Genomic DNA, 24,846 nt, shown 5'->3' on the forward strand with positions numbered 1-24,846 from the left:
GTGTCTTTCCATGGGTTGACTCATACGAACAAGAGCCTTTTCAAAGGGTTGACTCATCCTCATTTGAGTCAAGTAATTTTGCCAACTTTGCTCCAAATTTTGCTCAATCAATTCCATTGAATATGAGTAATCTTTAAACACATTTTTGCTGCATCTTGAACTTTATAGGCATATGATTTAAGATCGAATCCTTGGACACCTATGATTCAATTATTAGCCCTTGGGGAGTTTTGTAATCATTAAAATCAATCTAGGAGCTCATAAGTTTTAGGTTCTTTCGTGTGTTTTTGAGTGTATTGTAGTGAGGCCCTTATGTATTTATTTCTTTTATGTATTTTTGTTCATCATGAATGAAATCATTTATTTATACTTGTATCAAGTTTTGCATATTGTTAGTATTAAAATATATTTTGATTGGCATTTGGACTATGATTTGAAATGTCTTGGGTTCTATGCTATTTTGTGACAATATATATATATATATATATATATATATATATATATATATATAAATAATAAAAGACTAAACTACCCTCGTACCCTAAGCAGAGATAGCTTAGTTGCCGGCTAGGCACCTTAGTTGGCAAAATTGGTACCGTTTAAGCTGCCCACCTAGGAATTGCAAAGCCTTGGCGTTTTACTTATGCCTAGACCGTCTAGGTGGACTAGTCGAGGCTTTCGACTATATATATATATATATCTGTGTGTGTGTGTGTTGTGAGAGCCCAAGTTTTTTAAAATTGTCATATCGCACCTTCTGCACTCGCACCTTTATGGCATAGATGTAAGCATATATTTTTCATATATATATATATATTTCATATATATATATATATATATATATATATATATATATAGAGAGAGAGAGAGAGAGAGAGAGAGAGAGAGAGAGAGAGAGAGAGAGAGAGAGCAAACTAATGTCAAACACTATTATTATCGAACATAGTGTGATCATCCGATTTTATTCATGTAACGCCCCAATTTTTGGAACTGAAAATTTTAAGGAATTTTTTTTAAATCCCTTTACACGATTTTTTTTAAGAATACAACGAAAACTCTTTTTAGATTCGGTTCAAACCTTAGGCGAGATACAATTACCAACACACACTTGAAAGACTAGAATAATTGAATCAAATCATTAATTAAATTGCAATAAATCTAATACGAGTCTTTTAAACATCAGAGTTTGCAGGACTAAAGATAAATAATAGAGTAAATAAAATCATTTAGTCTCTCCAACAAGCTCAAAGGAATGCTACCCTCTTAACAACACCCGAGCCTCCTGTCATCGCCTTCTAGCTTATTTATTACTTGGAATATTAAAATATAAGGGCATTAGCCACAACCCCAATAGAAAAACACCCTACACACATGCATGAAAAAAAATACAAGTTGATAAAACATACATCTTTCTCAATACACTCAATCATAGCATGCCATAGCATATAAAGCCAACACACTTAATGATTATAACACTAATAATTTAATCACGCAAGATTTCATAATAATTCAATCTTACCATAAAGAGATGTACCTACATCATCATTAGTCAATAAACAATAATCAAAGGGTTCATGTATGCCAACATATGCAGGAACTAGAAATTTCACAAGACATGCATAAGAATTTATGCCAACATTCAATGAACCATTTAACCACTGGTGAACCTGATCTAATGCATTGTTTTTTTTTTCTTTCCTGAAGGGTACACACTCAGGACTTAATCCTGACTCAACAATCAGATGAGGGTTTATTATGCTATGTATTTTAATTAACCCATCAATTCAAAGAGCCAGGCCAAACATCCATTGAAGTGGTCTTTAACTGAGAGAGAAACTTACATTGGTCTAGGGAATCGATTTATACTCTGTAGAGCGTGACTGTTTACCTAGGACAAATTGACAGCCCCAACCCCCTACACCGACGACTGGAGACCCAAGAGGTGCCAATGCCCTCAAAGCATGTCAATCGATGAGTGTATCTCCTACCCTCTCCAAGGTAAGCCACTAGAACAAATGAGATATTAGGTGTTATTTATATTGGGTTCAACTACAACATTGGGTGTACTCAGCACCAGGCTCAACAGCCCCAAGCTCCACTAAGAGCAGCTCAACAAACCACGGCCTCACCAGGCACAAACCCATACCTCCTACAGTCATTGAGGTGTCCTAACATAGCTCATTTGAACCCAACTCAAGGTACATTCAATTTAAGGAGCACCCAAGAGTATCTAAAGATACGTACTCACATTAAGGAGTACCCAAGAGTGTTTCAAGGTACGTATTCAACTTAAAAAATACCCGAGTCCAGTTAGAGTGTGTGTATATGAGCATATATAACAAGGTCAAACTAGGTACTTACAAGCACCCCATTGGTTCTACCGAACCTGACTCGCATTCGAGCTCTATGTATGCATGCTTCACATTACTTACAACATATCACATGCCACATATCACACTCCATGATGCATGAGACTCGTTTCAATTTAGCATGAACTATAAATTTCATAGAATAACACATGCATGATGATGCATACCCTTTGGTCTAATTATCATGTTTAATATGTAGTCTTATATGTCATAATGCCCAAATAATTCATATGCATACATACAACATATTCATGACAAATTCCACATTAACATATGTATGATTAACATCTCATATCAAAATTAAATACATGACTTTAGAAACATAATTTCACAAATCAAGATATCATCTAAAATCAAGAACTGTATAATATCAGAATTTGCATGTTGTTCACGGGTCTAACAAACCATAAAAAAGAACAGATATAACTCTATAAAAATTCACCGATATGTCAGGGGATATTAGCATCCAAGTGGTAGATCTAAAAAAACAATTTTGTTTGCCCGTGAAAATTCACGAACCCGAAACTGTTTTTCTGCACTTGATAAAACCTATCAGAATCTTGTTTCTCAAAGAAATAGTCACCAGGCCCAATCCGAGAGGGATTTCGTCTTCCCAAATTTTGTGGTGAAAGGTATGCTTGTTAGCTTTTAGAATCATCTGAGTTTGTCAAAAAACTCCATTATATGAATTTTATAGGTTTTTTGGACCGGATCCTGCTGGAGACAGTTCCAGATCCAGGTTTTCTGCAAAATCTTGAATCTTTCACAATTTGTGTGAGCCTTCAAGATTTACAGAAAATGAAACGTAATTTTCTTTTATTTTTCTCATATTTATTCATATGATGTGAATGACATATCCAAAAATCAACCATTAACCTGAAATCATTGATTTATTAGATTTTCTGCAAAATCGACTGTCAAGAATCGCTATGCACAAAGGGCATAATTTTTGTCTTGGGTTGCAACAGCCATAACCCTCACTTTTGTACCACCAATAAGGTTCAATATTTTTCTAAGACACCTTCGAGATGTCTGGAAGGCCTCTATGAAAGGGTTTGGCCATTGGTGATCCGATTTCAGAGGTAGAATTATTTTACTACAATGGATCGGTTAAAAAAATCAAGAAAGCATGTGAAATATAATATAAATCATGAGAAAAACAAGAAAACTCAAGCCTCATAATAGATTAACGATTTTTAATCATGCATCAACCCATGGACAGTATCTAAACATCATCTACTGTCATAAAGAGACATCATATGATCATTATACATGCCTTGGAATCGAAACTTTCAAAATAGATCACAATTTTTTTGCACAAAATAACTAGTTTAAGATGCTAGCATGCGAAAACACCATGAAACGCATAAAATAAATTTGCAGAGACATGATTCATAATGTAAACACATGCAAGAAAGCAAATATACATCCATTCATGTTGAAAACAAAGATTTAACCATCTAAAATTATGCAGGAAAACAAAACTATGCTTTTCGGGTTACCCGATTTTCCGGTTTAGTCGTCCGGGCAAAGATTTACCAAAAACGATTTTGTAAATCTGTTTTAAAGCATAATAATGAATTAAAAACACTTTCAAAATCTTTTTTTAAACCTATTCCAGATCTGATCCACCATGGATCATGTAAAATTTGTAAATTTTGGATATTATTAATAAATAAACAATTCATCTTTATCTTCAAGTTAGAAATGTGTTTCTATCATTTAAATCTCATTTATTGGTGTTTAAATGCTCAATTACTCATTTATGGCTAACAAGGGTAAAATTGGTATTTTTAAAACTATTTTAGATATTTAACAATCAATTATATTACTTTTGATCAAAAACATGTTTTTAAGAGTTTTATAAAATATTGGTGTGATATTATTGAATTTTGGAATTTACTAGATGAATTTAGCAAGTCAAAAATCTTAATTTTTAACCAAGGGGCATTTCAGTCATTTTAATCAAAAGTACTATTTAAAATATTTAATCTATGTTTTGCAGTAACCAAATTTAGTGAGATGGATATGTTAGTGTATGCAATATTTTCTGCTCAGCATTTAATATTTATTGGTGGTTTACCCTATTTCTCTGCATTTTTGGAGATTTCATATTTTTAGAGCTTTTGGCATTTTCGATCGTTCACCAAATGTTCGGTGTATCGTTGCTTGAGCGGTCTTTGCGGATTGCCTAACTGGACTCACCATTCTATACTCCGGCTACATTAAACTCACCAGTCTATACCTTGGTTGCACCAGACTCACCTTTTTACACGCTGAAAACACCTCCTTACACTCCCGTTTTGCCCCACTCCCCTCTGCACAAGGCAAGGCACACAGATAAAATGAGAGACTACCTCAAGCAGTTCTCGAGTTGTAGTTAGGAGAAGGGTGGGACAAATGTAGTTTTTATTTTGGTTTTGGAGTTATTAGACTCATGTTAGCCGAATTTCCCCTTTTTTGCAAAATAGACCAGCAATGCTAAGTTTTTGTATAACACTTATAGATATATAATATAAATACGCTTACTTCTGGTATTTTAATGTGTTATCAAATCCTGATTTAGCCATCCTTTGATTTGCATCAAGGGTGACTCGACAAACCAATTGCGAATCTCCTGACGAATTGGCCGAACAAAGAAGATTCGTCATGGATACCATCAATACTATGGCCACAACCCTCAGGAGCCAAGTGCGTGCCCAATAGGATAATGTTGCACCCGCAGGGGCAAGTCATCATTAGAGCAGTCACTTATGAAAAGTTTTTAAAACTAGACCCTCTAACCTTCATAGGAAAGGCCGACCCAAAGCTCCCCGAGAGCTGGATTGAGGAAACAAAATGAGCCTTCCGGGTACTGTCTGTGTCGAAAGAGAAAAAGATGGTCTTTGGCACTTATCGGTTAAAGGATAATGCCAGAAAATGGTGAGACACGATTTGAAGAGTCTGTTTTCCTAATATGGAAGTCATCCCCTGGGAAACATTCCGGGGAGCCTTCATTGAGAACTACTTTCCCCTCTATGCAAAAGATTGAATTTCTAGAGTTATACCAGGAGAACTCAAGTCTGGTGGATTGCATCACCAAGTTTCAAAACCTGGAACGATATTGCCCCAACCTATTTACAGACGATCATGAGTGGGCAAGCAAGGTCATTCGGGGGTTAAAGGAAAGACTCCGTTATAGGGTCCTGACCAGTATGCCCTCGATTTTTTCTGCCACTGTTGCAGCAACCAACCTACTGAGCGAGGAATGAGAGCACTCTAAGGGCGTTATGAGCAAGTAGCCAGTTGCGACCGATGGGATTTCAAAAGATTGTTCCATTGTGAGCAGGCTCAGAGGCTACCATTTCAAAAGAGAAACCAAGGAGGAAAGAATTGTGTCCCTCCAACGAAGAAGCAACGACCACAAGGTGGTCCCCAACCCCTTCCATAGTCCAACGCCATGTGCCCCATCTGTAACTTGCCGCATAGCGGGCAACTCTGCCCCCGTGAGACAAGTGGTTGCTTTTATTGCTGCAAGATGGGCCACTTCATCCGTGACTGCTGCAAGGTAGTAGACGATTAAAGGAGAAACATTGGTGGACCCCAACCTTCCCGACCACCACAACCTCAGCAGACTCAACAGCCAAACACTCATAAGAAGGTGGTCGGATGGGTCTATGCCACCTCTATCGAGCAGTTAACCAAAAAGGATCTCATTCAAGGTACCATTATAGTTGCTAGTCAAGCGGCTCTTGTGCTTTTTAATTATGGTGCCACCCACTCCTTTGTTGCTATTAATTTTGTTAAATAATTGAGTGTACATGTAGAAGCCCTGAAAAATGTCTTAGAAGTGTACAACCCAATTGGGAGCAACTCGGTTTGTGTAACCTATATAGCGAACCTAAACGTGGTGTTAGAGGAGTAGCATCTGCTTGCCGATATGATCCTGCTTATATGATTGAGTATGATGTCATATTGGGTATAGATTGGTTGCATAAATATCATGCCAAGGTCTTATGTCATGAAAGGAAGGTTGTCTTGTCTCAGCCTGATGCCCCTAAAGTGGTGTTCATACTCTCTAGACCATTCCTAAAGAGCCGAGTTATATTAATGTTAAGGGGCACAAAAGTACCTACGAAATGGATACACTGCCTTCCTGGTCAGTGTTATCTTGTCAGAGCCAACCATACCGATTGAGGACTTGGAAGTAGTCCAGAAATTTCTTGATGTGTTCATAGAGGAATTGCCATGACTTTCCCCGCTTCGCGAGGTGGAATTCAACATCAAATTATTGTCGGGAATCACACAAATTTCTACGGCACCATATCGGATGGCGCATGCAAAGCTCGAGGAGCTCAAGAAACAATTACATGAGCTAATAGATCAAGGATTCATTCGGCCAAGCGTATCGCCCTAGAGAGCACTAGTTTTGTTCATGAAAAAGAAAAATGAATCGTTGAGACTGTACATATATTACAAAATACTCAACAATGCCACCATAAAAAATGAATACCTCCTACCCCGTATCAAATATTTATTCGATCAACTGCATAAAGTTAAGGTGTTCTCAAAGATCGACCTTAGATCAAGATATCATCAACTTAGAATTAAGAACAATGATATTTCAAAGATGGCTTTCCGAACGAGATATGGGCATTGTGAGTTCGTAGTAATGTCTTTCAAACTCACTAATGCACCTGCAACCTTTATGGATCTAATGAACCGGGTATTCAAGTCATACTTGGACACCTTCGTGATAATATTCATCGACGATATCTTGGTGTACTCTGAGAGTATGGAACAATATCGAGAACACTTTAGAGTTGTTTTGGAGATCTTGAGAAGGCAATAATTATTTGTTAAATTCTCTAAATGTGAATTCTGGCTCGAGGAAGTCATGTTCCTTCGACACGTGATTTCGAAAGATGGAGTGTCTGTAGATCCTGCCAAAGTAGATGTCATATTAAGTTGGGAGCAACAAAAGAATGTTTGTGATATCCGGAGCTTCCTTGGTCTAGTCGGATACTATATGTCATTTATCCAAGACTTCTCGAGAATCGCTTTGCCTATGACCAAGCTTCTAAAAAAGGAATTAAGTTTGAATAAAATGACAAGTGCGAGGTGAGTTTCCTAGTTTTGAAGAAAAAACTCACAACCGCCCCTGTATTGGACTTACCATAGTTTATACCGATGCCTCAGGGATATGCTTGGGTTTTGTTCTGATGCAAGACAGGAAGATCATTGCATATGCATCATGTCAATTGAAAATACATGAGAAAAACTATCTAACCCATGACCTGGAGTTAGCAACAATAGTTTTTGCATTGAAGATCTTGTGGCACTACCTGTATGGAGAACAATTTGAGGTGTTTACTGATCACAAGAGCCTCAAGTGATCACAAGAGCTCAAGTACCTGTTCTCACAAAAAGAATTGAACATAAGACAACGTCATTAGTTAGAGTTAATCAAGAACTACAGCTTTACGCTTTCCTATCGTCCGAGAAAGGAAAATGTCGTAGCCAATGCCCTTAGTCGCAAGTCTAGTGGTGTTCTCACTAGCCTTGTAAGGAATGGATGGATACTCATAGAGGATTTTGTCGTGTGAATAATCTTCGCAGACAAGCCAAGAACCCTTCAACTATCCACTTTGGTAGTCCAACCTGAGATTCTCGCCAGGATTATAGCATGACAAAAAGAAGATTCTCAGTACGATAAGATGAAAGCACGAGCTCAACGGAAGGATGCCTCATTTTGTCTTAGAGAGGATGACAACATTTGGTTGAAGGATCGTCTTTGGATTCCTAATGACTCTAAGTTGAAGGAAGAGATACTAGGCGAGTCTCGTAGAGCCAAATACACCATTCATCTTGGAAGCACGAAAATGTTTAAAAACCTACAACAGAAGTACTGGTGAAACAATATGAAGTGAGAAGTGGCTATGTACGTGTCAAAATGTTTGACTTGTCCGCAGATGAAGAACGAAAATCAAAGGCCTGGTGGAATGATGCAACAAATAGAAATTCTACAGTGAAAATGTGAAGATATCACAATGGACTTCATCATGGGCTTGCCAAAAACCCAGAAGCAACACGATGCAATTTGGCTAATCATCGACAGACTCACCAAATATGTATATTTATTACCAATCCGTATAAATCAATCAGTGAAAAGTTTGACAGACCTGTATGTCAGAGAGATTGTTAGGCTACATGGAGTACTGGTCTCGATCATCTCTGATCGTGACTCTCGTTTCACCTCTCGGTTCTGGGGACCATTGCAACAAGCCCTGGGTATGAAGTTAAAATTTAGTATGACTTTTCAACCCTAAACTGACAGACAATCCGAACGAACAATATAGACTTTAGAAAACATACTTCGAGCATGTATGATAGACTGGAAGGGCGATTGGGATGCACATGCGATATTGGTTGAGTTTGCATACAATAGTAATTGCCACACTAGCATCAGAATGGCTTCGTATGAAGCATTGTATAGGAGACCCTGTCGATCGCCTGTCTATTGGGACGAAGTTGGCGAACGAACGATGAATTTGCCAATGGTATTGCAGCATTACACTCAACGAATCCAAATGATACAGGAAAGACTGACCATTCAGAGTCGACAAAAGAGCTATGTCGATCAACGACATAGAGAACTCACTTTCTCGATCAGTGACTAGGTGTTTGTCAAGGTGTCCCCAACCAAAAGTGTTTTTCGTTTCGAGAGGAAAGGAAAACTAAGTTCCAGATTCGTCAGACCGTTTGAAATCTTAGATCAGATCGGTGAGACAACTTACCATGTAGCGGTACCTCCTCAATATGCGCAAATTCACAATATCTTTCACATATCCATGTTAAGAAAATACATTTACGATCCATCGCACGTCATTCAATATGAGGATGTGGATATTCGAGAAGACCTAACTATTAAAGAAAGTCTGATAGAGATCATGGACCAACGAGAACAAGTATTGAAGACGAATATCATTCCTCTAATAAAGTATTGAGGCCGAAGATGATTTTTTTTTTACACAAATCAGCTCATCTCTTTAATGGATAAGCCGAGCTCAGCTTAGATAAATACCAGCAAGAGCCGAGTCATGAGCATAGTCTATTGCTAAACAAAGCGAGCCTGAACATGCCTTGTTCGGCTCGTTTACCATCCCTCTCTCTCTCTCTCTCTATATATATATATATATATAGTGGGGTGTGACAGCCAGCATAAAAACTTAGTCATACCCTATGAATATGAACCAATATGAGAATTTCGTTGGGGTGTTCCCTACTGAGCGAAGCGTTGTACTCTATAGGCCCAGAGGCAGTGATAAATGGGCAAGGGTTGCTAGGTCGTCGCCCGGAAGCGACGTGTCACACCGGCGCCTGGGTGTGGTGTCAAATAAGCAAGGGTTCCCTCACTTTGTTGGACGGGTGGGGGTAAAGAAGTTAGTCCAAGACCATAAATTTAGTTTAGCCACTTGGAATATAGGGTCTTTAACTGGTAAGTTGGTAGAGTTAGTAGATGTTATGTTTAGGAGAAAGATTGATATTTTATCTCTACAAGAGACCAAATGGGTAGGTGAGAAAGCAAAAGTGATAGAACCTTGGGGATATAAGATTTGGTATATAGGAATAAATATGAATAGGAATGAAGTAGGGATTGTTATGAGTCGTGAGTTTATAGATAATGTAGTTGAGGTCCGTAGGAAGGGTGATAGGATTTTACTTATTAAATTAGTATTAGGTACGGATATTATTAATATTATTAGTGTTTATGCACCTCAAGTAGGTTTAGATGATTCCATTAAGCGTCAATTTTGGGAAGATTTAGATGGAGTAGTACAAGGGATATCTTATGGAGAAAGGCTTTTCATCGGCGGTGACCTTAATGAGCATGTAGGCATTAGTAGGGATGGATTTGAGAGTATCCATGGAGGTTATGGTATAGGAGAAAGAAACGAAAGTGGAGAAAGAATTTTAGATTTTGGTTTGTCCTATGATATGATCTTAACAAACACTTGGTTTAGGAAGAGAGAGTCTCACCTAGTAACATTTAAAAGTGGGGTTAATACGAGTCAGATAGATTTTTTTCTACTTATAAAGAGAGATAGGGGTTGTTGCATCGATTGTAAGTTTTTACCGGGAGAAAGTGTAGCTACACAACATAGAGTCTTAATTTTAGATCTTAGAATTAAACAATGTCGCAAAAATACTAGACATAGGATAGATCCTAGAATTAAGTGGTGGGCACTGAAAGGAGCTAAACAAAGAATGTTTGTAGAGCAGGTAGTTAAGGAAGCTGATTGGTGTCTCGAGGAGGATTCAGAATCAATGTGGAATAAGATAGCGGGTGGCATGAGAAAGGTGGCTAAGGAGGTATTGGATGGGTCTAAAGGCGGTGCACCGTTAGGTAATGATAGATCGTGGTGGAACGAGGATGTCAAATTAGCTATTAAAGTTAAAAGAGAATGTTATAGAAATCTAAGAGTCATGATAATGAGAATTTGAAGAAGTATATGATAGCAAAGAAGGAAGCTAAAAAAGTAGTTCGGAACGCGAGGGATAAGGTATATAAGGAGGTTTATGATAAGTTGGATACCAAAGATGGCGAGAAGGATATTTATAGGCTTGCAAAAATGAGAGATAGGAAATCGAGGGATCTGGGTATGGTTAGATGTATCAAAGATGAAACACAAAGGGTTTTAGTCAAAGATAAGGAGATCAGGGAGAGATGAAAATATTATTTTGATAAGCTATTTAATGAAAGTCATGCTCAGGATCTTGGAGACTTCTCCATGTAATGAAAAGAGGCGGAAGCACCAATATAGCAAAAGCACTCTTTAAGAGTGACACCAAGAGCCAAGAACACAAACACTAGAGGTGTACCCACAAAACTCACAAAAGTAGAAAATGACTTAAAGTCATAAGTTGAATATTATTGAAGAAAGAAAGAGAGGGGTGAAAAACCCATGCCTTACAAGAGGAGAGACCTCCTCTATTTATAGAGGAGGGAGTGCAAAGGAAGGGACCACAAGGGGCTCCCATGTAGTCGTTGGGAGCCCCAATAGTCAGAAATCTGACCGTTGGGGCCCCAACGACTACATGTGTGGGGCCCTTGTGGTCTTACAAAAAGGAGAAAATAAAAAAGAAAAAAGAAAAAAGAGAAAAGAAAAAAAGGAAAAAAGCAAAAAAGTAAAAAAGAAAAAGGGTACATGTGGTTTTACAAGAATACCCCTATTGGGTATTTTAAGAAATGGAAAAATGTATATATATACATATATGTATATATATATACTTATATATATACGTATGTATATATATATAAGTATATGTATATATATATATACATATTTTAACACGCCCCCTCAAACTTTACGGGGAGAAGACTGAAAGTTTGCTAAGAAGAAACATAAATCGTGGAGTTGTGAGCGCTTTGGTGAAGAAGTCAGTTAGTTCATATTCTGAAGTGACGTATGGTAATGTGATAGTTCCTCTGAGGTACTCATCTCGAACGTAGTGGCAATCCATCTCGATATGCTTGGTCCGTTCGTGAAACGTATGATTGCTTGCAATGTAGATCACACTTTTGTTATCACAACAGAGCTTGGTGGGTGAGGAAATGAGGACACCCATGTCACCAAGGAGTCCTCTGAGCCACACGATTTCCATTGTCATCATTGCCATAGCTCGATATTCAGCTTCAGTGGATGATAGTGAGACCTTTTGCTGCTTCTTACATCTCCACGAGATGAGAGATTCACCTAAAAAAATGCAAAGACCAGTAGTTGAGATACGATCATTGGGATTTCCTCCTCAGTCAGCATAAGTAAAAACAGTTAATTCAAGAGATGAGGAAGAGGATAAGAAGAGTCCCTTGGATATGGTATTTTTGATGTATCACACAATTCTCATTACAGCTGCCATATGAATTGTAGTAGGTGCGTGCTGAAACTGGCTTGCAGCATGAACTGCATGAGCTATGTCTGGACGGGTGATGGATAAGTGAGAGATCCAATTAATTGATGATAGGGAGTTGGATCCTCAAGAAGAACACCATCCTCAAGTCTTAGTTTTGCATTGATAACTTCGGGAGTCTCAACCTTCTTTTCATCAGATATTCCAGATTTGGTACAAATGTCTGCTGCCAATTTCATCTGAGATAAAATGTATCCTCGTGGGGAGTATGCCACTTCAATTCCTAAGAAATATCTCAAGAATCCAAGGTCAGACATATCAAATGTTTCTTTTAACATAGACTTTACATCATTTACCCCCCTTTTGTCATTCTCAGAGATGATCATATCATCAACATATAATAGAAGAATAACGATGAGATTACCTGTTTTCTTAACAAAAAGAGCAGTGTCAGTATAGCAAGAAGTAAATCCTAAATTGATTAAAACACTACTAAACTTATCATACCAAGCTTTAGGAGCTTGCTTAAGTCCATATAAAGCCTTTTTCAATTTCAAAATTTTACCATTTAAATTCATACCCGGAGGTGGTTCCATGTAAACTTCTTCATTTAAATTTCCATTTAAAAAGGCATTTTTGACATCTAATTGAAAAATAGGCCATTTTTTAGCAGAGGCTATTACAATAAGAGCTCTAACACTAGTCATTCGAGCAACAGGGGCAAAGGTTTCATCATAATCTATCCCATACTCTTGGGCATATCCCTTGGCCACTAACCTAGCCTTATATCTTTCCAATGAACCATCACACTTAGTTTTTACTTTAAAAACCCATCTACATCCAATGGGTTTCTTGCCATTGGGAGGATCAATGATTTCCCAAGTTTGTGCATTTTTAAGAGCATTAAGTTCTAGTTCCATAGCTTCATTCCAATGAGCATATTGTTTAGCATCATTGTAGTGAGATGGTTCATGAAAGGAGTGAAGAGCAAGTAGACATGCTCGATAGTTGGGAGAAAAAGAATAATAAGAAACAAATCTATTTGGTACTTTTGAAATACGATTTGATCTTCTTTGAGAGGTTTCTTCGATTGACTCACTTTGAGAGAATTTTTCAAGGGCACAAGGTGGATTTCTTTTATTTCTTCTAGAGTAGACTTGTATTTGTCTTGACATATTTTCTTCTAAATTTTGATCATCATTTGGATGTTCAAAATGATCTTCAATGAGATGTTCACTAGGATCAATATGATCATCTATGATGTTTTCTTGAGGCAACAAGTCAAATAAGAAGGAATAATCAATGTTTTCATTTGGTTGGTGCGAAAAACCATTTTCTTCTTCTAGGAATGTGACATCCTTTGAGATATAAAGTTTGTTTTTGAGTATGTCAAAACATCGATACCCTTTTTGTTTTTCGCCATATCCTAAGAAAATGCATTCAATAGCCCTAGGAGAAAGTTTATCATTTTTGTGAGTTAGAACAAAGCATTTACATCAAAAAATTCTTAGTCTTTTATAATCGGGAGACATATTGTAAAGTTTTTCAAATGGAGAGAGATTTTTCAAAGAAGATGAAGGGGTTCTATTGATAAGGTATGTTGAAGTTAGAACCGCTTCGGCCCAAAAGGATTTTGGAATATTTTTTGAAATTAATAACGTTCTTGTGGTTTCTATTATGTGCCTATGTTTTCTTTCCGCAAGACCATTTTGTTGCGGAGTGTTGGGACAAGAACGTTGATGACAAATTCCGTTTTCTTTTAAATAACTTTGAAAATCATTGGACATGTATTCGCCTCTTAAATCGGACCTAAGAATAGATAAGTTTCCCAAGAATTGATTTTTAACCATCGCATGAAATTCTTTAAAGAAGGAGAACACTTCGGATTTGCGACTTAGGAAGTAAATCCATGTAAATCGAGTGAAGTCATCAATAAAGACCACATAGTACGAAAAACCTCCTTTAGACAAAATAGGGGAAGGTCCCCATACATCGGAATAAACAAGTTCAAAAGGTCGAGTGGTGAAGTAACTTCTTTGAGGAAACGGAGTAGCTTTAGATTTCCCCAAAATGCAATCTTTACAAGCCATGTGATTGTCTTTACAAGTATTGTTCAAAAAAGGAAAAAGAGACATTTTTACAAAATTTGGATGACCAAGTCTCTCATGCCAAATTCCAATACTTTTGTCTTTTACAAGATTGCAAGATGACTTAGATGGAAGAGTCAAAAAATCCAAAAAATAGAGATCACCCCTTCTATGGCCTTCCCAATCAGCTTCCCTGACTGGAGATCCTGCACGGTGCAATCTTTAGGTGAGAAAGAGACTTGGCATCCATGATCGGTGATTTGGGAAACGGAAAAAAGATTTAGATTAATTTTTGGAACGATTCTTACTTTAAGAACGAAAAAGTTTTGAGAATTTTTAAAATCAAGTGTTCCAATACTTTCAATTTTCAAAGATGTTCCATCGGCCGTTGAGACATAAGAGGATATGGGTTCGGAAAAAAACATTTGAAAGAGAGTTTTTACGAGATGTCATATGAAAAAAAGCACCGGAGTCTAGTATCCACATACCTGGAGGTGATGAAGAATAGGCGATGGCGGCTCTGGATGTTGAAGAAGACATCTTGAGAAGATGTTGGAGAACTTCGGAGATATGATTAAGAGTTTCTTTGATATCTCCCTCTTTGACACTTTCTTCTTCCTTCTTTGGAGAATTTTCTCCAACCGCGGCTACTTTTCCCTTAAGTTTGGGACAAACCGGTCTAATGTATCCCGGTTCATTACAATAATGACATATCACTCCCTTTCTAGGCCCATTGTTTTTGTTAAAGTGAGGAGGTCTATATGCTTTTACATTTAATCCGGGCCTAGTAACGGCCAAAACTTCATCACTCTTAATGCTTAGGCCAAGTCGAGTTTCTTCTTGGCATATTTCGGCAAGGGCGTCTTCTATGGGTAAGGCTTTGCTTCTATGGATAAGGGATGCCCTAACTTGTTCAAATTCCGGTCGAAGACCATGAAGAAATTGAAAAAAATGCTCCTTTTCTATTTGTTCCCTTCTTAACTCAATATCTTCCGGGGCCACCCATTTGGGCTCAAGAAGAGCAAGTTCATCCCAAAGAGGGGTTAGAGAGCTAAAGTAATCCCGGACACTCATATCCATTTGTTTGGTGGAACAGATTTTTTCTTGACAAAAAAATTGTCGAGCAAGATCCTTTTGGCTATACATACCCTTAAGGAAAAACCAAACCTCATTGGCCCTTCTAAATTTGGCAATATTAGCACAATTTTTAAGGTCACATTGTTCATAAACCATGCCAAAATTTTGGTATGGTTACTCTCCCAATCCTCAACTTTGGATTGATGGTCATTGATAGCTTTGATGCGCTCATCGCCATCTAAAGCTTTTTCAACATCATTTTCGATTTTAGTGAGAACAAGAGAGGGTTTGGGAGTAGTTCCCATAACAAAACCCCAAAGTTTCTTACCTCTTAGATGATTTTCCATAGCGGAAGCCCACATAAGATAGTTGGACCCATTGAGCTTAAAAGAAAGCTCAACTTTAGAATCACGTTCCATCGGCACCAAATATTCTTCCTTTCTTCAAAAGCTTGAGAGGTACACGTCCCAAGATAACAAAGAGAAGCCCAATCACCAACCGAGCTCTGATACCATGTAATGAAAAGAGGCAGAAGCACCAATATAGCAAAAACACTCTTTAAGAGTGACACCAAGAGCCAAGAACACAAACACTAGAGGTGTACCCACAAAACTCACAAAAGTAGAAAATCACTTAAAGTCATAAGTTGAATATTATTGAAGAAAGAAAGAGAGGGCTGAAAAACCCATGCCTTACAAGAGGAGAGACCTCCTCTATTTATAGAGGAGGGAGTGCAAAGGAAGGGACCACAAGGGGCTCCCATGTAGTCGTTGGGGCCCCAACGACTACATGTGTGGGGCCCTTGTGGTCTTACAAAAAGGAGAAAATAAAAAAGAAAAAAGAGAAAAGAAAAAAAAGGAAAAAAGCAAAAAAGTAAAAGAGAAAAAGAGAAAAAGGGTACATGTGGTTTTACAAGAATACCCCTATTGGGTATTTTAAGAAATGGAAAAATGTATATATATACATATATGTATATATATACTTATATATATACGTATGTATATATATATATATACATATTTTAACACTCCATTCCTTTTCATGAGATGAATCGCGACTTTATGTGCAAGATTCAAAAGAAAGAAATTGCAGAGGCTTTGAAGAAAATGAAATCAGGAAGGGCAGTTGGCCCAGATGGTATACCTATCGAGGCTTGGAAATGCTTGGGAGAGAAAGGTTTAGAATGATTGACAAATCTTTTTAACAAGATTTGGCGGACAAATAAGATGCCTAATGAGTGGAGGAAGAGTACTTTGGTGCCTCTATATAAGAATAAGGGTGATATACAAGATTGCACAAACTATCGTGGTATAAAACTCATGAGTCATACTATGAAACTTTGAGAGAGGGTGATTGAGTCTAGGTTGAGGAAGGTTGTCATGAATCACGATATCGGAGAATCAATTTGGTTTTATGCCTGGAAGATCAACTATGGAAGCTATACATATTCTTAGACAACTTATTGAGAGAAATAGAGAGAGGAAAAAAGATTTGCATATGGTTTTTATTGATTTGGAGAAGGCATACGATAGAGTACCTAGGGACGTTCTCTGGTGGACAATGATGAAAAAAGGTGTTTCTCTCAAGTACATTAGTATAATTAAAGATATGTATGAAAGAGTAGTAACCAATGTCCGCACTTGTGGAGGGGTGACAACCAATTTTCCTATAACGGTTGGGTTACATCAAGGATCTGCTTTAAGCCCTTTCCTATTTGCTATAGTGATGGATGAGCTTACGAGATCAATTCAAGAAAATGTGCCGTGGTGTATGTTGTTTGCTGATGATATTGTTTTGATTGATGAGTCTAGAGCTAGGGTTAATGCTAAGTTAGAATTATGGAGACAAACATTAGAAGCAAGAGGTTTTAAGTTGAGTAAGAGTAAGACATAATACATGGAATGTCGGTTTAGTAAGCAACGAAGTAGTGATGGGAGTGTAGTCAAGCTTGGTGAGCAAGAAATACTGGTGGATGATTGTTTCAAATATTTGGGATCTATCATTCAAAAGTATGGAGAAATTGATGGAGATGTAAATCATAGGATAAAGGTTGGGTGGATGAAATGGAAGAGTGCAACTGAAGTGTTGTGCGATCGTAGAATGCCATTGCGGTTGAAGGGAAAGTTTTATAGGACGACTATTAGGCCCACTTTATTATATGGCACGGAATGTTGGGCTGCCAAGAGACATCATATTCAAAAAATGAGTGTAGCTGAGATGCGTATGCTGAGATGGATGTGTGAAAATACAATAAAAGATAAAATTCAGAACGAGTTGATACGTAAGAAGGTAGGTGTTGCGCCCCTTGAAAATAAGATGAGAGAGAATCGTTTACGGTGGTTTGGACATATTCGGCGAAGGCCTAATGATGCTCGAGTTAGAAGGATGGAAAAATGGGAAAATATATTAGTTAAAAGAGGTCGGGGTAGGCCTAGGAAGACATGGATGGAGGTGATAGGAAAGGATATGAATGCTTTGAACATCACCGAGGACATGGCATTGGATAGAAATGATTGGAGGAGAAGGATTCATGTGGAAGACCCAGAATGATTTTCTTTTTTGGTTCATATCACCGACCCCAATTGTTTTGGGATGAAGGCGTAGTTGTTGTTGTAGTGGGGTGTATCATCGAACCCCAAAAAAATCAGAGACCAAAATCAGACGCGTGCGCACCACTAATCACGTGTGCGATCAGCAGTGCGTGCACAAAAGATGTCCTCCCAAAGCTTTAGCGGCAGTCAATGACCACTGCTAAATTCCTTTTTATGCTACACATGGCGAGTGATTGGCATGCCCGATTTTTTGGGGGTTTGATGATACTCCAAACCGTGTGTATATATATATATATATATATATATATATATATATATATATAGAGAGAGAGAGAGAGAGAGAGAGAGAGAGAGAGAGAGAGCTGAACATATTAGGCCCCCTTTTCTCGTTTTGAAGTGTTTTATGATAGATTTGAATGTTAGATGTGTTTATCGTGCTCGATTTAGTAGGAATCAACTCTTGGATCATGTTTTTTCAACGAAAAAATGTATTTTTATGAGCCGGGAAAATTTGATGCCTTTATAGCCATTGATTTTTGGATCACCAGAAAAACCTGTATACAAGTCAGATTTTGGCAATCCAAAAGTCGGTTCCCACTAAACAAAACCTATAGATCACATCTATGGTGTTAGATGTGAGAAAAAATACTAAAAACTATGATTTTTGAAGGGACCTAACGTGAAAAGAGGGCCTAAGGAGCACATTACTCTCTCTCTCTCTCTCTCTCTATATATATATATATATATATATATATATATAGAGAGAGAGAGAGAGAGAGAGAGAGAGAGAGAGAGAGATCATCATTCCCCTAAATATAAGGTCAGTCCTTAGGACCCTTTGAGAATCATAGTTTCAGGTGTTTCATCCTTGATCTGAACTGGTAGACATGTTTGTCTTATTTACTAAAAGACATGCCTTGGATTGAATCCATTTAATGAAATAACTTGAATATTTTATCTCAATTTTTAGTACAAGAACAGTATTTGATTTTTTTATCTCTCTCAAAGACATATCTGAGCACACAAATACCTGATCTAGTACATGTTTTCTACCAAGTAAACTGTTGTGAACAGATCTACTGGTTTTGATCAAGTAAAAAAACCTAAAATTATTATTTTTGAAGGGTCCTAATGAGTGACCAATTCTTTGGGTAGGATCTCTCTCTCTGTATATATTTTATATTTATATAAGCAAATAGAAAGATACATAAAAAGATGCACAATTATGTTATATTCTACAAAATGCTGTAGGTATGAAATTATGGACTGTTGATTATGAGCTAAAAGTCTAAAGCATGTCAAATCAATATAGTTAACTAACACATAATGTCATCAGTTGAAAAGCTCTAGGTTGACCTAATTATTTACAAAATCAGCATTATGTTGTTGCTTATGCTTGGTTCTTCCACCATGTTGCTCCTTCTTAAGGATTCTTTGATCATTCTCTCTGGATGATAAAATTACAAGTTGGGTTCAAGTGATTTCAATACAGTGTTCCAGTAAGAATGTTTTATAGACAAAATTCAAGATGACTTTAGTCAATATTCTTGAGCTCTCAAAATAGGTTGTATGGTTGTTCATATGATATGAGAACCAAATGGCTAGAAAACTTGTTTGTCAAGAAGCAAAACTGTATGTTATCATTTTACTTGTATGAGAGTGACTTTAAAGAATAATGGATGGTATTTGCCTGACCAATAATGGAAGTTTCATGATTCACTTATTCCAATGGTCCAACCACAATACCAATAATATGAATGAGTGCATGCAGCTTGAGGGCTTTTACTGCAAGCACTAGGATCAAGCAAAGCATGGATTTGGTCTCTAGCAGTATTAGCTGTTCTGAATATCAACAGTAGTAAGGGCTTCAATGTGTGTGTGTGTGTGTGTGTGTGTGTTTTCTTGTACTGTTTATGCCCTGACTGTCTATTTTGCTCTGCAGATTTCAGATTAGTCTGTCTAGTTGAATCTGGTTCTGTTCTTGATCCTTTCTTTCACACTTTGGTTTCCAGTCTCTGTTGTCTTTCTTGTGAAAGTTGTTATATTTGACAACATTGATCTGGATTTTCTGATAATCTCCCTTAGAATTTTCTTCTTTATTCGATCCCGACTTTACAATGATCCCTTCATAAAGATCCGTCTTGATTCCTATTTTAATCCATATTTGTTTGAACTGTGCTTATCAGGCTCTTTAATGGTTGAGCAAAGTTGTCCAAAATGATAGTAAGGGCATTCTTTTCTGGCCACACTAGTCAAGCGACAAGAATTATGTCCTCCATAGAATGGTGCAACTCAATAAGCTAGTGTATGTTGGTATGCCTCTTTTGGCCATCATCGAAATGTTCATTGATAAAACTATGGCAAGTTTGATCAACATGACTGCACTCTGAAAATTGGTTGACAGTTACACTGTCCATATGAATTAAAGGCATATCACTAGAAAGAAAGTGACATCTACATGGTATCATCGTCACTATTAAGGAGTTAATAAAGGATTTGAAGATACTATTGACTTGAGAGTGGAAACATTATGAATTATTTATTTGCATGCTTCCAAAAACCAGTCGATGAGTGAGAAACACATGAGAACTTATGATGTGCACACAGAGATCAGTCAAGTCACAGATCTTCTCTGGTGAGAGCATCTCTGTACATGTGAAACAGTTATAAGGGCAACTGACCTCCTTTGTGTTTCAAAATCCAAAGAAGTCCTTTTTCAGTTGTGTAGAGAGTTGACAAAAGTCAAGATACATTAGTTGTGCACGTAAAGTTGTATAAAGGTTTATTTTGAAATAGTGAAACTGAAGAAACCACTGAATTGTATGGTGAGAAGCAACAAACAGAGGATATCTGAGTTACTTCTTACACTAGATTGTGCTGCAATACATGGAAACAGTTAGAAACTTGTAATAACCCATGAGATGTTTAGCAGATGAAACATGAGGATTTTACTTCAAGATATACAAATGTGACTAGTATAGACATTGTACGGCCACTTTCATCTAGCACTGTGTATGTTCTTTTTCTTCATTATTAGTATCATTATTGTTTTTAGTTAAATTAAAGGTGCAATTTCTGTCTTTTTAGTTTATTAAAGGAATGTCTTTCATTCTTCATAAAGAGTTGTATTGTACTTGTCATCTGTTCATGTGAAACCCAAGCAATTTGTTTTATGTGAATTTACTTAAATAGTGTTGTTTATTTTAGTGAATACGAGATGCAGGCAAAAGCTCCTAGACGAGATGCACTTGGCTGGCATGTTTCATTTCTCAAGTAAGAAGAGCAAAGTGATGTTAGTCCATAACATCTATTGGAACATCCATTCCACCAGATGGAAATCAGTCCACACAGTAACAAACTTTTGTGATACTTTTTCTAGATCACTTTCAGAGCTGTCAAGAGTTCCCATTGTGGTGACCAACCAAGTGAGGGCAGTGAGCAGTGATCATGCATGGAATTATTCTTTCCAAGGTTTAACAGTTATCTTTCTGTACTAAAGGAGTTACTCCGAAAGCTTTATTTTGACTTTATTTATAAAATGCAGTGGACAGAAAAGATGAGCTTGTCAGAAATACAGAGAGATATGAATCTCATTTAATTCCAGCATTAGGAATCCACTGGGCTCATGCTGTTAATGTTCGTCTTGTTTTCGAAATGCATTCAGGTTAATGCTTTTCATTGTGAATTTATCTTATATTGGTGGCAGCTTGAATCTATATACTACCAGAAAGAGTGTCGTATTCTTTTGGAAATTATAATGTTTTTCACAAAGTTCACTCAATGTGAAATATTCATGCAGGCCAGAGATTTATTAAGGTGGCAAAATCCCCAATTTCTCCCCCATTATCATTTCCATTCGTCATAACTTCATCTGGAATTTCTTTACTGAATGATGATGGCATTGAAATATCAGGCAGTGAGATAAATTCAATCCGCTGTCAAGGTTTGACCTTCCTGTCTCAGATACTGTCATAAACTCATGTCTTATTTACATATTTCTCATTGTACTGAGTATTTGATTGAACTATTCTGATGAATGTGCAGGTGATGGTCTTCCTGATGGTTTTCCATTATGAAAACAATTATTGTTCTTTCCAGAACTCATCATGAGGGTCTGTCCATGACGTAAAATTTTTGAACATTCGGGTGAGAAAGGTTGGTGATCATTTAATGTGCCTTCTAGTGGTTGTTGCATAGATGAAACACATAATGTAGAGATGCCAACAGTTTGGATTTGTGTAGGATATCCAACCAATTCCAAATTGTTTAGTCAGATTTGGTAAATAAATAACCAATTCGGAATCAGTAACATCCAAATCGGATTACATCAATGTATATCTGATTGTCTGTTTACCAGCTCCCTTAATAATGATGGTGTATGTATTAACTTGTACACCTATGTAATTTCAATTACTTGTGCAATGGGCTTTGATACCTGGCTTCTGGCATTTTCAGTGTACAATGTCATGTATCGGAGATGGAACATAACTATTGCACGACTTCCTTATTGGCTTGTGTGTCATGTATCAGAAAAAACTGCCTTAATAGCTTTTTATTTCAGAAAATGACTGTACTGTCTTAGTAAAATGGTGCAATTTCGAAAATACCTTGCAATTTGCCAAAATCTCCTAATCTTGGTTCTCGACTTTTTAGGATATTTTTACCCTTCACACAAGCAAACCTGGATACTAGATTTTTTTCTCCAGTGAGATTCCTCCTGAATCTAGACTTTCTCCAACTGGTTTTTAAGAGCAATTTCGATCTGCAAAATCCGGATTAGGACAGTCGACCTTTTGCTGCACCACATGGAGCTTCTCTCTCAACGCACCCAACCTGTCATCAAATTTACCCACTCTAATTTTCTTCATAGACAATTTGACTTCCACCTCATTAAGCTTATTCATGATATGAATCATAGGGCAGCTATATTGGGTAGAATTAACATTAGTAAATAATGTCCATGTATTCCGGTTCAGACAACGACCACAAATAAAATTTAAAAGGGTATTTTTTCTTAGAATCCGTGTCAAACAGAATCATACAATGGTCAACAACTGAATTACGGAAGGCCTTCAACAAACTCTTCTTACCCACATCATTAAACCATTGGTAGTTAACAAAGCACCTGTCCAACTTTCACTTCACATTAAATCTACCCTTTTGGTTATTTGTCCAAGTGAACCTAACATTGGGATTTTCAATCTCAAATAAACCAGCAGCAGAAATAAATTCTTGAAACTGATTGAAAATGTGGATATTAGGGAGAAGGGCAATTTTTTCAAAAGCATTCAGGACACAATTAAAGTCTAATCACAACTCAGGGTTTCAGATAACTCTTCATAACATCCAACAGAGCATGGGATTGATGCATCCGATGCCCATATTTACTTAAGTAAATTCCAGCAACCATAAAATTCTTATTACTCTTTCGATCACCATATAAAGTCATCATTAACATGAATGTCTCCCAGAATAATATACATGCGATCAAACTCGGAAATAACATCATGCGCCAAACTAAAATCAGTATACCTGAATTTAAGAGCTTTAAACCTTGAGAAGGAAATCATAGGCTCGATAATGAACATCATCTCTGTTCTATAAGAGCGAATAGAGTTTTGTAACTCTCTATGAGCGGAAGGTTTTGCAAACCCTCTCAAGTTCCATGATAATGTCTTTATTGGCTGGATTTCGCCTCGAGGCCGAAGATTCATCATATCTGGGGTGCAAACCACACTCCCCTTTCTAGATCGTCCTGGCTTCCTTTTCTCAGATACTTTCTTGTTACTCATCGGCCTCACATCAGTTTCCCATTCAGAACCATCTACTACCTCAACCTCTGTCTGTATATGCTGGGCTTGCGTACAAACATCATGCTCCACCATACCCTCGTTGGAGATATTGTTGGTTAATGTTCAAGTAATGGGTGCAGTGGATGAGAGCATCCTATGTTCATGTCAAGTTAGAGTCAATGTTGGTTAATGTTCAAGTGATGAACGTAGTGGATGAGAGCATCCTATGTTGACGTCAAGTTAGAGTCCTCAAAAGTAGGGGTTTGTTTTTAGTAAAGTTAAAAAAATGAATGTAGTGGTTTTGTGAGTCGGTAATGGAGTAGTTATTGCTCCTATCTTTATGCTATTTTTTCTTTTAAATAGGTTTCTTTACCTATGTTATCTGATATAGAGGAAAGAGAGTTAAAAAGTAAAAATCTATTGCAATTTCGTTTTCAGTGATGTTGTATTCTCTATTTTCTAGTTGTTGTTTTTGTGTTGTGTTCTATTGTAGATATATCCTTCAAATTGTGGTATTAGAGCCAGGTTGCAATCAAAGTTGGACGTTACAAAACATAGTGAGAGAACATTGCTGAAGCAAGGAGTTCCTGTAGACTTGGAGTTTGGAAGGATAATCTCTAAGTGAAACAAAGTTGCAAACTGGTATAACAAATAACTCCAATACCCTCAACGTATCCCAATCGTTAGTACCAATTTTTAATTGTGAGAATTATGAATTTTAGAATATTAAAATGAAGACTTTTTTCATCTTACAAGACCTTTGGGAGTTGATTAAGAATGGTTATGCAGATGTTGAAGGAACTAAGGCAGCAGAAAAATCGACAAAAAAATTTGATGCAAAAGAAGCTTGAAGAAAGGACGCAAAGGCATTGTTAGTATTACAATAGGTTGTATCTGAGACCATCTTTTCGACAATTGTTGGTGCTACAAAGTCAAATGAAGTCTGACTACTCTTGAAGAAAAAAATTTATGGGGATAAGAAGATCACAGTGGTTAAACTTCAAACTTTACGAAAAGAGTTTGAGACATTTTCTATGAAAACTGGTGACTCTATTCAAAATTTCTTTTCTAGGCTCTC

At 37.1% G+C, this 24,846-nt stretch overlaps 1 protein-coding gene across 1 annotated transcript in view; it reads left to right on the forward strand.

The window, feature by feature from the left end:
- Positions 1-22,480, forward strand: part of RAD51B (DNA repair (Rad51) family protein) — a 56,594-nt gene extending 34,114 nt beyond the window's left edge. Inside the window, exons 7-11 of the mRNA XM_089982763.1 lie at positions 21,184-21,249; positions 21,356-21,447; positions 21,521-21,640; positions 21,776-21,919; positions 22,021-22,480. Of these exons, the coding sequence (XP_089838889.1) occupies positions 21,184-21,186 (3 nt within the window). The 3' untranslated portion in view covers positions 21,187-21,249; positions 21,356-21,447; positions 21,521-21,640; positions 21,776-21,919; positions 22,021-22,480. The remainder of the gene's footprint in view (positions 1-21,183; positions 21,250-21,355; positions 21,448-21,520; positions 21,641-21,775; positions 21,920-22,020) is intronic.
- Positions 22,481-24,846: the final 2,366 nt, after the last annotated feature.

The sequence above is a fragment of the Nuphar pumila genome, chromosome 12 (genome assembly GCF_984573655.1).
Source record: "Nuphar pumila chromosome 12, dmNupPumi1.hap1.1, whole genome shotgun sequence".
In the NCBI taxonomy this organism is placed as follows: Eukaryota; Viridiplantae; Streptophyta; class Magnoliopsida; order Nymphaeales; family Nymphaeaceae; genus Nuphar; species Nuphar pumila.